The sequence below is a fragment of the Parasteatoda tepidariorum genome, chromosome 2 (genome assembly GCF_982258835.1).
Source record: "Parasteatoda tepidariorum strain Cologne lab strain chromosome 2, Ptep-v5.0, whole genome shotgun sequence".
Lineage (NCBI taxonomy): Eukaryota > Metazoa > Arthropoda > Arachnida > Araneae > Theridiidae > Parasteatoda > Parasteatoda tepidariorum.
The window spans coordinates 542,477-561,334 of NC_141756.1; the positions used below are offsets into that span (position 1 = coordinate 542,477).

General features: G+C 28.1%; 1 protein-coding gene across 1 annotated transcript in view; it reads left to right on the forward strand.

Annotated features, from left to right (window-relative positions):
* The first annotated feature begins 473 nt into the window (after positions 1 to 473).
* LOC107453406 (uncharacterized) overlaps positions 474 to 18,858 on the forward strand; it is a 38,299-nt gene continuing 19,914 nt past the window's right edge. The window contains exons 1-5 of the mRNA XM_087156751.1: positions 474 to 629; positions 2,947 to 2,997; positions 8,430 to 8,553; positions 16,896 to 17,020; positions 18,138 to 18,262. Coding sequence (XP_087012877.1) covers positions 542 to 629; positions 2,947 to 2,997; positions 8,430 to 8,553; positions 16,896 to 17,020; positions 18,138 to 18,262 — 513 coding nt within the window. The 5' untranslated portion in view covers positions 474 to 541. The remainder of the gene's footprint in view (positions 630 to 2,946; positions 2,998 to 8,429; positions 8,554 to 16,895; positions 17,021 to 18,137; positions 18,263 to 18,858) is intronic.

The following is an 18,858-nucleotide window of genomic DNA, read 5'->3' on the forward strand; positions in this document are numbered from 1 at the left end:
GTTAATCAATCTCAAAAATTGTTTAAAAATTAATTCGATTACCTAATGTGTAGCAACAAGTCAATTTTCTATGAAATCAAGTGTCATTTCCTTTTTTTATTTCGATTAAAAATAAAGCATCTATTAAATTCTAAATACAAATATATAAATATTTGAAAAATTTCATTTAAAAAAAGAATATACATTTTTATGCTTTTATATTTATCGCTGAAATTCTTTCACAAAATTAAAGCAGAATAGCTATATAATTCTAGAAAATTTCATTATTAATTTCCATTACTCATTAAAATGTCATAGAAATAAAAAATCATTCATAAACAGAAGCATGTATAAGAAGTCAGCTCGCCATTCCACAGATTCAACAGAAAAGTAGAGAAATTTTCACGCTTTCGAATCATAGATGGCTCTGTAATAGTAAGCGTACTGAGAATACACAAATAAGCTTCCTCTACAAACATTTTAATCAGGCACTATATCAACAAATAAAATTTCTGAAGATAAGACACTCTGAGTAGTGCATTTGTTTAGATAGATCAAAACAATGATAGATATGGGAAATAATAATAAGACGTCCACGATTTCAAAGAATACAACTGAAAGATTTCAAATCGTATTGCTGGGAGATTTAAGTAAGATCTTAAATTTATAAGAGGTTGTGACTTATTATCTAAGTGTAATAATCTATATTTTTGCTTACTATTGCAACTTTAAATGAGTTTCATTTATGATAGTTTCATAATGAAATTTAAATCAAAATCTTTTGAATTTTTGACTTACTGCTTCAAAATACTTTAAAAATAAGCCATTAAGATTTTTTTCAAAAAAAAAAAAAAAAATTCAACATTTCAAGTAGTTTTTTTAATGGTTATAGATGAAAGGCTGCAGTGACGAAAAAAGAAATTAACTAGGTAAAATGTTGAAACCACTTACGCCTGAAATAAATCCTATTACTAAACCAAAAGTTTGAAATTTTTTTTTTTGCAAGAAATGGTTCTGTAAATTAAAAATAATTCATAATTATCAAAAACTTACTTACTCATGAAAAATCTACCGTTAAAAGAAGAGAAATTGGCATTTTAGTCTATGGTGAATCGTTAGTGTTCAATAGTGTATAAAATAAAAAATTTATTAATTAGGGGAATATGGGTAGCTAAGACTCCTGTTTTAGCAAAATTGTCAGATTTAACCCATTGTAATGTATCAATCTCGAAGCGTTACAGATGTACTACTTTTTTATAAATGATTTATTTTCTAGAAAAAGTCTGTTTTTATCACACTGATGGTATGAATGTGTTAACGCTAAGGGAAATTTAAAAGTACGAGCCATTGCAGTTATTTTACATTTGAACTCAAGAGGGACACGGTCCTTACTAAAGTTTTTATTAATAAAAAAGAAAATTTTCCTTTCTGCAGTCGAACTTCATCATCTCGAAATCGCTTAAAGTGAAATATCGCTTAAAATGAAACACACATCCGTGCAATCTATTATTATTATATTTTGCATGTTAAGCATGAAATTTTCAAGTCAATCATTGCTTAGCAAGAAAGGAAACTGGACACAGCGCAGATGTGAATAAAGTTCCAATTATTCATTTTGAAGAATGCTATTTATATTTTTAATCATTGTTAGAAGCAGCAGACGGGCAAATTTAATAAAATAATTAAAATAAAAGGGTTAAATAAAGTAGTTAAAATTTTAAGCTTATTTTAATTTGTTTGGTACATAATTGTATTGTTTACATACATTAATGGCAGAACATAATATCTAGTCATATAACTCAATAAATTGTTTTCATGGTGCATGAAATAATTTTGATAGTCTCGCCAATTTCGCCAAGTTCGACGGTATCTGTGGGGGCGGAGTTATCGACCATGCCAACCTTCATCTGTCAAAAGGTACCTCGATAGAATCAAGTTAGCATGCTTTATATACTAGTGAATTGTAGTTGTAATTTTGTAGTGGTAGTTACGCCACAGTACTCCCCCACCAGAATTTTATCAGAGATATAATTCGATGAACAGATCTCACTAGTTGCTGTACTTGTGAAAGACCGGGAGAGAGTCACCGGATTTTTTTTGAGTGCTGAATGTGAGAGGTGTATTAACATCACAGTCGATGTCGCTCCTGTGTTGCCATTAGCAGTCGAGAGTATGCAGGCGTTGAGAGTGTAGACGTTGTGTGAATGTTCGAGACGAGACTGAGAAGCAACAGCGCAGGAGGTGAATGATGCATTCACAAATAGCAAGTCAACCGTACAATGTGGACTATCCATCGAAGTAGGCGTAACCGTTTTGAGAATGCGGCTCGCAATTAATATTTTGTCCTGGGGTCTGTAAAGCCTTTGTTCAGCCTTTGATGCAGTTAAATTCTTCTTCCACTGCACTGCAGCTTCCGTGGGCCCAACAGGGTGGGAGGGCACCGAATAGTGCCCAACGCGACCAGAGGTTATCAAAACGAAGCAGAATAGGGCTACTTATTGAACTCCTGATAGGGTATGTATCTTCAGTAAACTTATAATAAGCTGGACTAAAATTATTTTTTATAAGGGCTGTAAATAGGGCTAACATAAAAGCCAGAAAACATTAGAGAATAAAACTAAATTATCTACACAGGGAATTAATGTCAATAGGGTGTTTCTTCTTGACTAGTAAAGAGTAATTCGCTAGAAAACACCTTTAATACCCGGTTTTCATCCACTCTCTCCTACAAGCACATTTATTTAATATTTTAGCCATTATTGAAACAAAATGTCATCGATAGAACAACAACATTTTTAATTTAGTTAAAGTATATTTTTTCTATTTGTAAAAATTTTATATTGTAATGCTGCTTGATTTCAACTTGATTAATATCTCGACTACCACAATAATTTTCCCTATTTTTGCTTTTAAATTTGTGCAAAATTAACAAATACTGTTCTAAATGATAATAATTTTATATTTCAGACGTTGGGAAAAGTAGTCTTGCCTACACTGTTCAAACGGGAAAATTCAATGGTAGGAAAATACGTTCTTTTAAATTTAAAATGTTATTTTTAGATGGAACAATAATGTATTTGTTATGCAGGGAATGAAACACACTTTTTGTTGAAATTTCTTTTAATGTTCTCTTCAAAACGATTTACCTTCAGACAAATCTTTTGAACTCAATTTTATTCACTTAATAATTAGTTTCATTGCGAATGTGTTCGATAAGTTTTAAATTTTGAAGTCATAAGTTTTCAAAGTTCAAGTGAATATGTTTTTCTAACTGTTTATTAAATGCAAAAATGAAAGTGAAAGGAGAGGAAAAAGAAAACGTTTTCACTTTTTAATCTATTGATAAATTCCCATTGCCTTTAAAAAAAAAAGAACGTAGGATTTTAATATGAATAGTGCAATGTTATCTCAACATCCGAGATAATCCAAAGTACATATCTAACTTTCAATTCTGAGACGTATATTTAACTTTCATTTTTCATTTTACTACACCTGTAACTTTCTTACCCCTCTAGAACTAATTCGGGTGTATGCGGTAAAAAAAGCAATTCTTCTTTTAAAGATAGTTAAAAAAAATACATGTTAGTAAAGCACATGTTGTTTCGGACTTTCTAACTAACATCCTTTTAAGTTAGAGCATCCCAACCACTTCACGCTACCAGAACAGTTTTCGTAGTTTCGGATTGTCTCACAATTCGAACATCTACGGTGTTAACATAGATTCGTGTGTACGCTGGTTAAAATGAAGTATGAAAAATTTGGAGCGTTACACATCTTGTAAAACCTCTGATTTATAAACATTTCATTCAAGTTAAAAACATAACGATTTGATTTAGATACATTTCGGTGACATTTCGAGATTACAACTTGAAAAAATAATAGAATTTTAGTATTTTAAGACACATTTTTGAAGGACATGCATAACCAAAGAAAAAGGTTTGGAAATGAAAATGAAGTATAGTAACAAAGTCAATAAAAATGGTGGTAGTATACCAGGGTAAATTTTGAGTCACTAAGAAATGTATTACTGGTCGATCTTTTTTGATGATCTCTCCTGTGTTACTTAATGAAGCATCGTTAGATCTCAGTTACAGATCTAAATTATTATGTTATCTGCGTTAGATAAATAAGCATAAATGTAGAATATAACATAACGGTAAGTGCTTTGTAAACAGTAGATATATTTTATTTACTTTTATAATAAGATATTTGAAACCATATATATGGTGTATTTCATATTGAAATAATAAATGCGAAGTTATAAAACAATATTAAGAAACGATATTATTATTAAATAATGACTTTGAAGAAAAAAAAAACAAGTGTTTACAGTAACCGAAAATTAAATAGGAATTTTAAAAATAATTGAAGATGAAGCCGAACTGGTAATCAAACAAAATGTTCAAATTTCATTCCGGAACTGGAAATTAAATCATTTAAACCAAGCTTGTGTTATGATGATAAAACGTTTTGGAATCTTTCATTTCAAAACCTTTTTTTAAAATTTTGATGTTACAATGTATTTGTCACCAATAAAGGAAAAATGATTGCTTACAATTAATATTAAAATAAAAAGAAGAAAAGAAAGAGAAACAAATTATGCTTTTCCTGTAGTTCTCCTTCACTTACTTTGTTCAGTAGATTTCTAGTATAGCAAACAGTCTAGTATTTTATTTTTTATCTATTTGTTGTCCTTGAGAGTATATTTAAATCAAATAAGGAGGGAAAAAATCCTCTTAAAGCAATACTTGATGATGAAAATATTAACAACACCACAATGGTTTTATACTTGGAAAGACAGACTTCAATAAATTTATAAAGAATTAAATACACTTCAAATATGAAGAATTCGATACATTTGTATACAAATGTTTTATAAAACTACAGAATTTATTTCGTAAATAACTTCAAATTTAAACTTTATGTTTCTTTTTTTTGTTTGACGCTAAATAGCTCTTTGTTTTGATTTGTTCAGAAAAAACCCGATCAATTAAATCAGTGTTTCCTAAAGTGTGGTACGCGTATCCCCAGGGGTACGGGAACAGTTTAGTAGGGGTACGCGTTCTTATACGAAATATCTTACAACAAACGAAATTTCACAAAATTTTATTTAAAAACAAAGCTAGCCATAAAAATTTACGATTACGCATTTTTCTATTGCCAATTTTTGCAGAGTTAACAGTTAATAATTAGTGGTGTCAACAGTCAGTTGTGATTTCTAACTTTTGTGCAACTTTTTTATAGCAAAAACACATTCATTTTTGTATTAGTGGTACACAGAGTTACGAAAAATTTAGAAAGGTTACTCAAAAGTAATAAGTTTGGGAAACACTGAATGTGATGCCCTGATTCAGGCTTCTCCAACTTGTAGAAGAAGATACAACCTTTTCTTATTAGGTCTTGAAGGGCTAGAGGAAGGACTTGGTTACTCCAACCATTTGAAACAATGGGTTCATGTTTGGAGGATATAAACTTGCTTTACTTCAAAATATACTATTAAAATACAATTCATACGCAAAATTTAATACATATAATATTTTGCATTAAGATATTTTATTTTAGTAGTTAGGCTAAATTTATTTATTTATTAATTTTTTTTTGTTGAGAAATTCATTCTCTTCCTACTGTTTATTGGGAAAAATGTCCCTGTATAGAATACGAGTTACTACTGATTTCGTATTATTAATAATCACAATTTATTGTTAACTAGTGGACCATCATCCTCTTGATATATCTCACCCTCCCTCAAAACTTCACAAGGTTTAGGACATTGCTATCCGTTTATCATCAAGAAACTAAAAACAGTTACTTACCAATCACTGGTTTTGTGAGAGTCAACCAGCGAAACAGCTTCCGCTGTATTTTTTTTTGTTAGCTCCAAGCTAGCTGTACTCATTTAGCAGATACTAATGCACAATAGCTCAGTAATCTTAGCTTAGATCAAAATTGTCTGACATTTCGATAGTACTCAGACAATTCAAGTAATTGAAGGTAGCAGTTTGTAAAAGGTTTATTTCAATAACATGTGAGTATGCTTGCCAATTATAACTGACGTATCTATCCACGCTTCTGAGACACCGCGATAAAAAGAATCTTTTCGATCGTTGCTTTAGTAATTCTTTTTAAAGAAGCTTATAAGACAACTATGGTCGTTTCAAAACGCATATGATGTGACAAAACAACAATCCTTTTCCTGCCTTAAATTGGTTACTTTCCATTAACACCTCCAATGGTACTAAACCAAGTATAGGTATAACTCGAGCTTGGTTCATATTGTTCATCTCATCAGATCATTTCACCGACACGATCGTTTTGCAGAGGATTCATTGAAGCGGAATTCGCCGACAATATCGTTTCAATGGCACTTAGTGGTAATCATTAGTATGTTATTAAATAACACATTTCAGAAAGTTTGCTGGCACCTGGGGAAGCAATTATTAGCACAGGAAAGATGCCTTCAGTTTGAAATAAAGTATATGATGTCGTTTATTTTGTATTAAATTTTTTGATTTATAAAATATCCTTATTTAAAAATTGATTCAAAAATCTTTAACTAAAATTTCACTTGGAAAATTTGATGTGATTTTTTTAAAACATTTTTGTTGAAAAGAATCGTTCTGACAAATTATTCTGTATAAAAGTGATGAGCGATTCGCTTCTACATATTATTATTCACATGCAATTTATTATTTCGTCATTTAATTTTCACATTATTTAGTTAACATTTCGCCATTACAGTCATATTTTCGGGGGGAAGCAATTGTTTATATTATTATATGTAACCAACATAACAAATGTTCTACAACATCGCTTATTTTTATTAATTTTTTAAATTTCGTTTATTTTTATTAAATTCATTAAGTTTTCGTACTGTATATGCCATTGTTTATTTTTATTAAGTATTTGATTTCAAAAATGTTTAATTAAAGTTTGACTTGAAAAATTTGTTACGCAATTTTTAAAAAAATATTTTTGCTGAAAAGAATTATTTTAACAAATTGTTCGATTAAAAGGTGCAAAACATTCGCTCCGACATATTATTATTTCCACACGTAATTTATAATTTAGCTATTTAATTTTCACGTTCTCCCTCACAGTCATGTTTTTGCTTGGAAAACAATGGTTTATATGTAAGCAACAAAAACAAATGTATTAAAAATGTGCAAGTATTGATTCTGAATGGTTTTAGTAAATATTCATGGTATTAATTAATTTGTACAGGGGAAAAATAACTGCATGACTCATTTTATGTCTTTTTTTCTTTCAGGCAGTGTTCTACGAACCTCTAAGAATTCGTGAAACATAGAAAAAGGTTCACGGAAATATAATTGTAATCACGGAGTTTTAAATAACTCAAGTAGAAAAAAATGATGAAATAACTAACTATAAGCAGAGCTGTAGTCAGGAGATCAGATAAAGTGTGTTTAAACACAACACCCCTAAGCCGTTTCAACAATTATTTTCAATTTAAATCTTGTTTTATCAAAACTTTTCGAAGTTTATGAAACGAAACTTTAAAAACTTTTGAGCTTATATTATAAAAAAAATATACGAGAAACTCAAAAATAAAGTACAAATTATAGGTGATGAATACTTCATTACAAATTTAAAAAATCTCTACAGTTCGAACATTTAATAATTGTCCTCTCTAGATCTCAACAATAACCAAATTTTAAAAAAAGTTAGTTTCAAGATAATTTTTATGATCGCCGTAAAATAATTCATATTAAATATATAAAAAAAACTCTAAATGTCTTTCCGAGCTAAAACTTGAATATCAAATTAGGAAGAAAATATAAATCAAAATTGAATTGATTTATGTGTGAGAAATGAATCATTGGTGAAGTGATTGTGTTGGCGAAATTAATCGACGGCGAAGTGGTCATGTCGGCGGAATGAGTCACTTAAATGATCATGTCATGAGCAGACGGCGAAATGATCGCCGTATAATCACCACATTATGCCTTTAAATACTTCAGTTTTCTTGTTAGTTCCCTCATTAGTACAAGCAAGGAAAAGTTTTGAATCCAGTATAGTTTTCCTAAAAGTATCCTATATACTTGCAGCCTAGGCGCAGTAAATAAAACTTATTAATTTTCTTCGTTTTTCTCTTTTTTTTAAATCCTTTCTGTCCTTATTGTGCGGTAATATATATATATATATATATATATATATATATATATATATATATATATATATATATATATATATATATATACATAAAATTGTGGAATTGTTGTCACATGTCACACTACAGCCATATTGGTGGCTGAATTTTGAGGAATTAAAAATTTCTATTTTCTATGAAATATTAAATTAGATCTTGAGTACAAATACTTAATCATACTTTTCACTCAAAATACGATTTTAAAAACATATTATTTTCCTTTATTGCTTTTAGGAATAAATACAGTCATATTATTAACGAGATAAACTTTTTTAACTTTCAGCTGACTTCAAGCAACCAATTGGTACTGCATCTTTTAAGAAACGTCTTGTGATAAGAGATATAACTATTGATTTGCTTATTTGGGAGCCGATAAATCACAAAATATTTCCAAATATTTGGCCCAAGTAAGTATTATAATTTAAAATGATTTCAAAATTACATTACATAACATCAAAACTTAAAAGATTCGGAAAGAATTTACAGTTAGAACAATTAGCATTATTAAAAGCTCCTTAAGTTACTATGTATGATAATATTGAGAAATATATTGATTATTCTTTTTGATTTTAAGAAACGTCTTGTGATAAGAGATATAACTATTGATTTGCTTATTTGGGAGCCGATAAATCACAAAATATTTCCAAATATTTGGCCCAAGTAAGTATTATAATTTAAAATGATTTCAAAATTACATTACATAACATCAAAACTTAAAAGATTCGGAAAGAATTTACAGTTAGAACAATTAGCATTATTAAAAGCTCCTTAAGTTACTATGTATGATAATATTGAGAAATATATTGATTATTCTTTTTGATGATTTAATAGAAATTAATAACATTCATGTTTATTTTTAAATTTTGATTCTTAATGAAAGTTGAACATTTTTACGGATATTTGAAATGAGAGAAACCGGCATTAAATTTTTATAAATGCTAACTATTTCATAAAGTTTTCGCAGGTTATGAAGTTATATATTAAGAAGATAAAATTATAAATATATTTTCATCGTAATATTATAGAAAATATGCTATATTGTAGTTTAATGTGACAAATATTAGTTCCATTCCATAGAACAGGCGAGTGTTGGAGAAAACTGTGGTTTGTTATCTGGTGTTAATTGGTTCAAAAATGAACAAAACTGATCAGTTTAATACACTGAAAAACTCAGGGCAAGTGTTGGTAATCTTGAAGTGAGTGACGATTTTCTTTTTCAACATGACAATGATCCCGTTATGAGGCCATGTTATGTTTCATAATGTACCAACCCGATTCCGTACACCACCTCAAGACATTAACAAATAGAATAGAACATTTATCGGATTTATAGGAATGGAAAACGGATTTATAGGACTGAATTTCGTAGAAGACTTGATACAAAATAACTGTAATAGATCAGTAGTAGGAATTCATTTACGTCGCAATAGAGCTGCATAATAGGTTATTGGCAACTATAAAGGAAGCATCTGTGAGCATAATCTGATGACAAGACGAAATAAATTTTACAGTGCTTTGGTAGCGTATAAGCAGATCCTATATTGCTGGGATGGCGAACCAATGGCACGCGACACAATATTTTGGGCACGCCACCGATCACAAAGTTCCCTATGAAGCATATTAACAATTAAATTAAAAATCACAAAAAAATAGTATTAAATTAAGAACAATTATGAGCAAAAAAAAATAACAATTAATGCCAAAAAACAATTAATAACCATAAAAACAAGCTAACAATAAATGACAAGCAAAAAAAATTAACAGTCCTGCTTAAATTAACATCTTACAACCTAATATAAGTTATTTGCCATCTAATCTGCAACAACAGAAGTCACACTGATGTTACTTGTTGAATTACGCGTATAACTGAGACATTGCAAAATGTATTTTTTCCCCATAGTAAATAGTTTCGAGTTGATACTATTTTGTATAGTTATTTTCCCAAAAATCACGAAGTCAAAATTATTTGACGGCACGTCTATGACCTCATTAAACTATTTTTTAGAAAAAATGGCACGTTGGTGCATTAAGCCCCTGCTGGATAAGGCACTAGGCGATTCCTGTTGGGGTTGGCGATGATACCGCGTAAATGCTGTTAGAGAACGAAATTATATTAACCTAAACCCCAATTCGTTTTCTCCCCGTCGACTATCCTCGATAAATAATATAAAATAAAATATTAAATTAAATGAAAAATGCTTCTGCACGTGAATAAAATTTCATTCATTTCGAAAGTATTGAAAAAATGAATGAAAATATGTTATTCGTTCTATTTCTTTTAGAAATTAAATGAAATTATCTACTTTTTTCAAGAATAATTTTTTTTTTTGACTTGAATGTATGAAAAGACTTTGTAACTTGTATTATTCAGTGTGCTCGTGCTGTTCATCTGGTAGTTAATTTATAAGTATACGACATATATGGCAACGTTACTTTTAAAAAGTAACGAGTAAAAGTACAAGTATTTTTAAAAAAAGTAACGAGTAAACAGTAAAAAGTTCTTATTTTAAAAAGTAACGAGTAAAAAGTACAAGTAAAAGTACAAGTACTAAACAAAAAAAGTAACGATTTAAAAGTACATTTCTAGGAAATCGAAAATTCAAAGTAACCTAAAATTTTATTGAATAATATTCTTATGTTCTTCAATGGTTTTGCAAAATTGGTTTTATTTATTTAATTATTTTTAATTTTGAAAGTTATGGACATTAATTTATTTTTAAATTCGGAGGAATATTATAATATAATTTTATGATATAATCGTATAATATAATTTTAAAATCAAGTATAATTTTAATATGAAACTTTTTATGGATATGCACGAAAAAGAAATTTTATCTATTGATTTTAATTTTTAATTTATTATCTTTATTTATTTAAATTACCATTGATTTAAAATTGTTTTACTCTACATAAACGCGTTTTAAAAACACAAACATAAACAAAGCAAACACGGGGTGGTTTCAGATAGCTTTGTGATCTTTGAGCTAATAAAATATGATTGAATGTGCATCAGTATAAGTTGAAACAGAACTGTCTATAGTTTTATTTGTAATAATGGCTAATGCTGAAGTCATGCGAGAAAATCATTTTCCGTACATTTCTGCCAAACGGTATAATTAAAATTTGTAAACGAATTTTAGTATCTGCGGCTAAATTAATACCTTCGAGTTTTCAAGAGTTTAAATAGTAATTATAATAGTTTTCAGTACCACAAATAGTTCCGAAGTTCTTAGAGATTTGACTGGGCGTTGTTTGACAAGGCCGAGCATAAACATAATTTTAGTAAAAAATGTACTAGGTAAAAATGTATCTAGTAAAAAATGTATTAAGACAAAAATGTATTATTAGTGAGTCCAAAAAGAAAATTAAAAAACGTAATAACAAAATCCAACATCTTTTTATTTAAAATGTATTAAACAAATGCATAAAACTCGAAAATGAATGAAAATAACTTCCAAATTAATATTTTTATTCATTTTGCAAAATAATTGCATTTTGACAGAATTTTTTTTTTTTTTAAATTTTTTTTTTCTTTTAGAAAGTTTACCAAGTTTTAGAAAAAAGTAACGATTTCATTCGACATTTCCGTTACAAATACTTGTACTTTTTCCCGAAAAAAGTAACGAAAGTACAAGTAAAAGTACTATATTTAAAAAGTAACGAAGTACAAGTAAAAGTACGTACTTTTTACTTGTACCGGCGGTACAAGTAACGAAAGTAAAAGTACTGCCATATATGGTATGCGATGAATAAATTGTAAGAATAACTCATTAATTTCTTTCTGTAAGGAGTTAAAAACACTTTATTGTTAGGATCATACAAATACACTGTATTTATGTTTTATTAAAAGCATAACTATATTTAAAAAACTTTGTCTTTTGACATAACACTTAGATTTAATTGACTTCATATAAATATTTAGATATGTTAAACCAGAACTCATTTAATTCTATTTTTACATTTTGTCATTCTTTTCATCAGGTGTAAAGTGCGGTATAGCCAAATATCGAACTAAGGTGGATATTTCGCAGTACCTCACTTTTTAACTGCTGTACAAAAAGTCAAAGTAACTAATCAACTCACTCGAGAGTCTGTAACTGACTTTGTAACTTACACATCATATTCACTCAAACGGAAGAATGTCAAATAAAAAATAGAGAAAAGATGCTTTTGCTATATTTTTAAATGGAATCAAGGTATAATTATTTCTTAAAAATATAGCGAAGATTTAAAAAAAATGTGCTAGAAATATTTGCTAAGAAATAAAAATATTTTATCAATAAAACGGCACCAAAATTAAATAACACTTTACTAGCATGTTTTATTGGAACAATATTTTGAAGAATTAATTCTATTGAACTTTGATTGTAAAAAAATAAAAGTCATAACCTGTTTTAGTTTACAGATGTTCTCCTTTATAACAATCTCAATAATGGGAACCTTTTTATGGAGATGTTTTAAGAAGTCAACAAATACATATTATTTACTACAAAAACAATAGGTATTCTAAAAATGTTATTTCATTTTATATTAAAACTTTCTTACAAACATGAAATAATTGATATTTTTAAAATTTTAAAGTAATTGGAAATTCTCTAGCCCCAAAATAAATGCATTTATAACTAATCTAATGGGAAAAAAATGAATGCATTTTTCTTTCATGGCTTATGTTACGAGTTTTACGAGATCTTATGTTACGAGATCTCTAAACGATATTTATCCACTTGAAATGTAATCTGAATTTACAAAAATATCCAATTTTATATAAACAATCTCTAATCGTATCTGATTTAATGCGAATTTATTGAAAAGAAATTAGGAAAACAACTGAAAGTTATTATGTGAGTATTGAAAATTATTTTATCAGTTCAGACTGAAAACCTGGAGTTAACCCAAATCTTATGACACGTTTAAAATGAAACTCTGTGAAAAGTTTAAGATTGAAATGCTATTTCATTGCCATAATCCTTTATTGTAAAACAACATTTACTGAATAACTTATTTTTGAAATGAGAGGTGTGAACATAACCTCCATGGAAAATTTATTTAAATCTTTTATATTCTATTGAGATAAAAGTCCATAAATACTTCATGTAGTATGGGGGTCATAAATATATTGATTCTATTGGTAATAGGGTAATAAAATACAGTAAATAGATAAAGCACAATTTCAAAAATATATTTTATTTACACATATTGCCTGCAGGGTGATTCCATAACGATCACACGTAATATATATTTATAGATTCCTAATAAAAACAAATTAATAAATATGTAAAAAAAAAATTTTTCAGCGCTTTGAATAAATATTTAAACGCAAATACTAGTGATACCTCAATAGTTAAATCTGATGAATCAGTGCTGAGTGAGACGATATTGAAAACATTGGAACCCAATTATTGCCATAGGAACATCTGAGAAGAGCTGAAAAAGCGATTGTTCGAAGCTAACAGTTCAATATTTTGGATTGATACTAGCATTCCTACAGTTCATACTTCTGGTCATCTTCCAAAGTCACTTCATGAAAGTTAACAGCTCCAAATATACTTTGAAAATAGCTTTCAGAAACTGATGCCTGGTCTTTAATTTTCTTCAGATGTGAAAACGCTACAGTTCTCCTTGCTTTAGATTAATAGAAGTAACTGCAGAGCCATCCTAAAGAAAAACATTTATAATTAATAGTGTTTTAGTTAAACTATAAAGTAAAAAAAAACAGAAAATAGTGAAACATTATTATAAAAATAAGGATTATGTAGTTAATAGTCAGCATAAATTTATAAGAAATATTTGTAACAAATATTAATTCGAATTTTTAGCGAATTATAAAACTTAAGAGTGCCACAAGCTCTTAAATTTTATAATTGATTTAATATTGGATAGTTAAGACACTGAGTTGGAATTGGCATTAAACCAGACGATGATTTGAAACTGAAATAACAGAACATCTAAAAGGAAGAGTGAAAAAAACTGGAAAGAAAGACACTGAAAACACTCAATGACATGAATTTATTTTTATGAATTTATTTTTGTTAGACCCGAAATTAATGCAATTGAAAAATTATTCAAACGTAATTAAATATTTAAAAAATAAATTAGCTAAGATACACAGTTTGAAGTTTATAGAACAGAGCTTTATATTTTTATATATATTTTTGACCTTACATATTTTTGAGCAGCCATGGCTGAGTGGTTAGGGCACTGAACTATCATTTTAAAGACTGTGGTTCGATCTTCAGTTACGGCATGAAGCCCCTCTCCAATTTCAAATCGATGGGTAGAAGCCCGCTAGGGAAGTAAATTTTGACTGTGCACTCTTTTAAACTGTAGAAGGTTTTTTCTGTATTTACTGTATCTATTTTTTCTGTATCAATTAATTTACTAAAATTGGACATGCTCAATTACTTCAGTACTTTTAATAGTAATATTTTATTAATAATTATTTAAAAAATAAAATTAAAAGAAAGTTTTATTAAAAATGTAAAAGTTTTTGAAGTAAAACTATTGACAAAATCAAAAAACATGACAGAATTCAAGTAAATTCTTTCGGCTCAAAATAAATTTTGATTTAAAATGGAAAGATATTGACTTAATATATTTAGGAGATAAAAAATTCTCCAATCGCTAACAACTGAAAGAAGAAAAAAAATTATTCATTTTTTTTCTTCTTTTCTACAAAAAGTTTGAAACTAAAATTGTTCTTCTTTAATTATAAAGCAATAATAAAGTTTTAATAATATTACCTTGTTATGCAAAATTTTATGACGAAATTATTTATCTACCTTTTTAAAATTATTAAATGACAAAAAAAGTTCCTCTTGCTTCTTAAAAAGCAATACTCAATTGTTCAATGAATTTTATAAACATTATTATAAACCTGGGTATAATGAATATATACAAGTAGAATAATTAGTACAAAATATCTGCTAAAAATTCTGAAGCATTAATAAGTACTAACTTTTCGCTTTGTTGCTAAATAATCTCAAAGTCGAAAAATATTTAAAGAATTTTACATTAACAGAAAATTAAATGAAAATTAAAAAATATAGAGTTGGAAACAGTCTCTACTATACAATAAAAAAAATTGGAATCTTTTAAATGAACCATTTTTAAATTTATTGCAATAATCGTTTCATTTTTAAGGATTGAAAGTTATTGTAAAATTATTTAAATAAAGTTGGTGAGTAAAGCGAGTAGGAGATTCTGAATATATTGAATCAGAGTTATTAAAAAATCGCATAATAAGCAAATTACAAGACTTGTTAGTAGCAAATATAGTTAACTTAAAAATATTATACTTTTTAAATACTGCACGTAATTTATCATTCAGTTCTGGTCTTATACGTGCCAAGTTTTTTATTTTATGCGCTTTATATTTAATTTAATACAGAATTTGACATTAAATCACAAAAAGGGAATAAATTAATAATAATTTATCCTCAAAAAATTTTTTTTTTATTGAGAGCTTGATTATATGAATATATGCACAAGACTGAGAGTCTTCAGTTTTTCTAAGAGTAGGCAACCTTTTATTGTGACTGTTATGCTAGCATGCATAGTCTTTTCTAAGATGATAAAACAAGCTCAATTTAGTAACAAATTATTCGAGTATGAGAAGTAAGAATATAATGCAGTTAAAGAACCTTCAAAGAAGTTTTCTGGCTTCATTTGGACGAGATTTACGGGAAATCCACGATGATTCATGCTAAATGTGTCAACCCAAGCTTGCATGTCGTTGTATGAACGAATCGAAGACTGAGTTTTTATTATTTTTCCATTATTTTTAGTAATGACATTAGTGAAATTTTAAGGAAGATCAGCTTCTTTAAGATTATGAACTGTCGCATCCATATTAAATTTGGTGAGTGATACTATTCCAAAAGCAAAACAAAAGCATCGGGCACAGTGATTGTCGAGGGCGCCCCTTCAACATCAATTGCAATTTTCGCCAACTGAGTCGTATCCAATATAAGATCGCAGCCCAATGACCTGGGCGAGTACATTTTATGGTAGAACCGTAACGAGAACCAATACCACACATTTGATCAAAGTGGTTAACCACCTGGGTGAGAAACCTTGTCTTACCAGAAAACTGCAATGGAGATCAATATTCTGAGAATGCTTTTAAGAAAATGCAATTATTGTTAGAACTTTATGTCGGGGTATTGAAGAGTACGACAATTTCAGGTTAATTCCCTTTTATGTAATAATCAAGTTATTGTTATATGGCATTTTGTGGAATTATTATAATTATATCGATTCATAAAGGCTCCATGAACTCACCGCATAAGCATAAAAGGTAATCTTTCTTAGGCAGGTTTTCGTTTCTAAGTTCATTCCTGGCTGCCACATGCAATTTTATCTAAGTTAAATTTTAACATTTTGTCAGTTTGACATAAAATAATTAAAAGTGTTTTTAATTAACTATTTTTATGCTTACTTAGCCAATAATTTATTTGTTTAAAGCTGTTAATTTAATAAATGTGATTCATTTTTGCGGGGTGCCTTTAATTTTTGGAAGCGATCACGCATTTATATTTATCTACTGAACATCGTTTTGAAATCTTCAATAATGGAATGATTAAGAAAAATGTTATTTAAATGCATTTGATATAACTTGTTAATAGTTTTTTTTTTGTCTTAGTCGACACGATTCGAGGACCTTCATGCGAGTTCTTAAAATTTCAGAGACCAGTTTAAGCATAAGTTTTGATTAATAATTTTCATTTATTTGTATTTTCTTCTTTGCTAGGTATGTTTGCATGTCTGATGGTGTTCTACTGGTGTATGAAGTTTTGGATCTAAAAACTTTTCATTCGCTCACGAGGTTGTTGAGTTTAATAAAGAAGTATAACTCAGTCGCTGTTACGTTTTTAGGTATTTGTTTATTTAAATGCATAATTTTATATCACATTGTCTGCATCTTCAATGATTCTGCCCCTGAGGTTGAGTCTACACTGAACTGATCTAATCAAATTTTTCTCAAGACCATTGAACATATGTTAAGAACTATAGAGGATGTTTAAATTAATAAAAATAATTTATTAATTTTTTATTGTAAGATTTAAAATGAAGCAAATTAAGTAAATTAAGGTGGGTAAGGTTTTCAAAATATAGTTTTTTGTCTATCACTTAGAAAATATTTATTGCAATTTCACATTAATATTTTTTAAAGATATTATAAAAATTACATTAACAATTTGACGTTAACTTACGAAAACAATTTTAGTATTAAGTATACTTAATTCTGCAGGATCTTGGTTATCATTTTTGTTTTTCAAAGATAAACAGATTTATACTTTAAAAAAAATGCGAGTAAATTATCCTGAATTTTTTTATTGTACTAATGCAAGCTCGACATATTAAGTTTCCAATTCGATTAGGACAAATTTAGTTTTAAAAAACTCGGCTGTTATTGCTACTACATCCAATTTAATTCTAAATACTACTAAATACTTATTTTATATCCCTTATTTTAATGACATACGTTGACTGAACATATTTTTAAGATGAACTTATCAGGAAAGTAAATGTTATGTATATTAAAAAATACGTGCAACTTGATCATTTTTATGTTGAAAGTTAGTGGATGAAGTTACATTTGCAATGATACCCAAGAAAAATGATTTTTCTATTTTAAACAAAATTATATTGCAACAGAAAAGAAGGTAATAAAAATGTAATAAAAATAGCTGCCATAACAAAGTATCTTAATAAAATTAGTATGATAGTTAAAAAATGTTAATACTGACTTAAGAAATTGTTATATGAAATATTTTTGAAATCAAAAGAGAACAAAAATACCGCTGAATAAGAAGTCAAATGCCATTACAATCTTTATTTATTCTATTTTTGTGACAGCCAAATATTTTCGGTTCTTTTTTGTCAGGATATCTACTCAATAAGAATGCATCAACAACTATGAAAACGGTATTAGACACTTATGTTTTTTTATAATATTTGGAGATAATTTATTTTTCTTTATTGATAACAGTTGGAGCTAAATCTGATTGCTTGGATTCTGTGGAACTATCAAATGAAACAGTTGAAGACTTCGCAAGAAAAGAGAACCTTGAGCAATTTCAGTGTAGTGCCAAAAATGGTGAAAATGTTGAGAAAGTGAGTTTTATTTGCTTATATGAAAACGTCAATGTAAGAATTGCCAACAATGTGTACAAAGTCTAAAGCAATTGTATACACTGTCTGTCGATTTTAGGCGAGAGGTATTATTGTATACTTTTCCAAGACATTGTGCATAGTAGCAAATGCTATTCAGGCAAAGTACCATTTTTATTCGTAGCTTTCGTCATCCGACACCTGAACTTAACAGTAGTATATGGGGGGGGCTAGAGGACACTTTTGCCCTTCCCTATATACTACTATTGATTTCCTATTTTTATATTAAAAAAATTAAAATAGGCCTATATTTTACATTTTTATATGAAATATCAGTATATTTAAAAATTCTTATTTTTATATTAATAATTTTTATTTTATTAAAACCTTATTGAAAATATCGTTTTTTATTTTACATGCAATTCATAATCGTAATATTTATTTTTACCTTTAAAATCAAAAATATATTTTCCACTATTAATTTTTCTTATAGCTTTATCAGATAATTCACCATGACATTTCGAGAGATAAAAATCTTTCTCATCATTGTCTACTTCTAATCTAGCTATAATAGAGTCACCGTATTTTGTATTTATTTT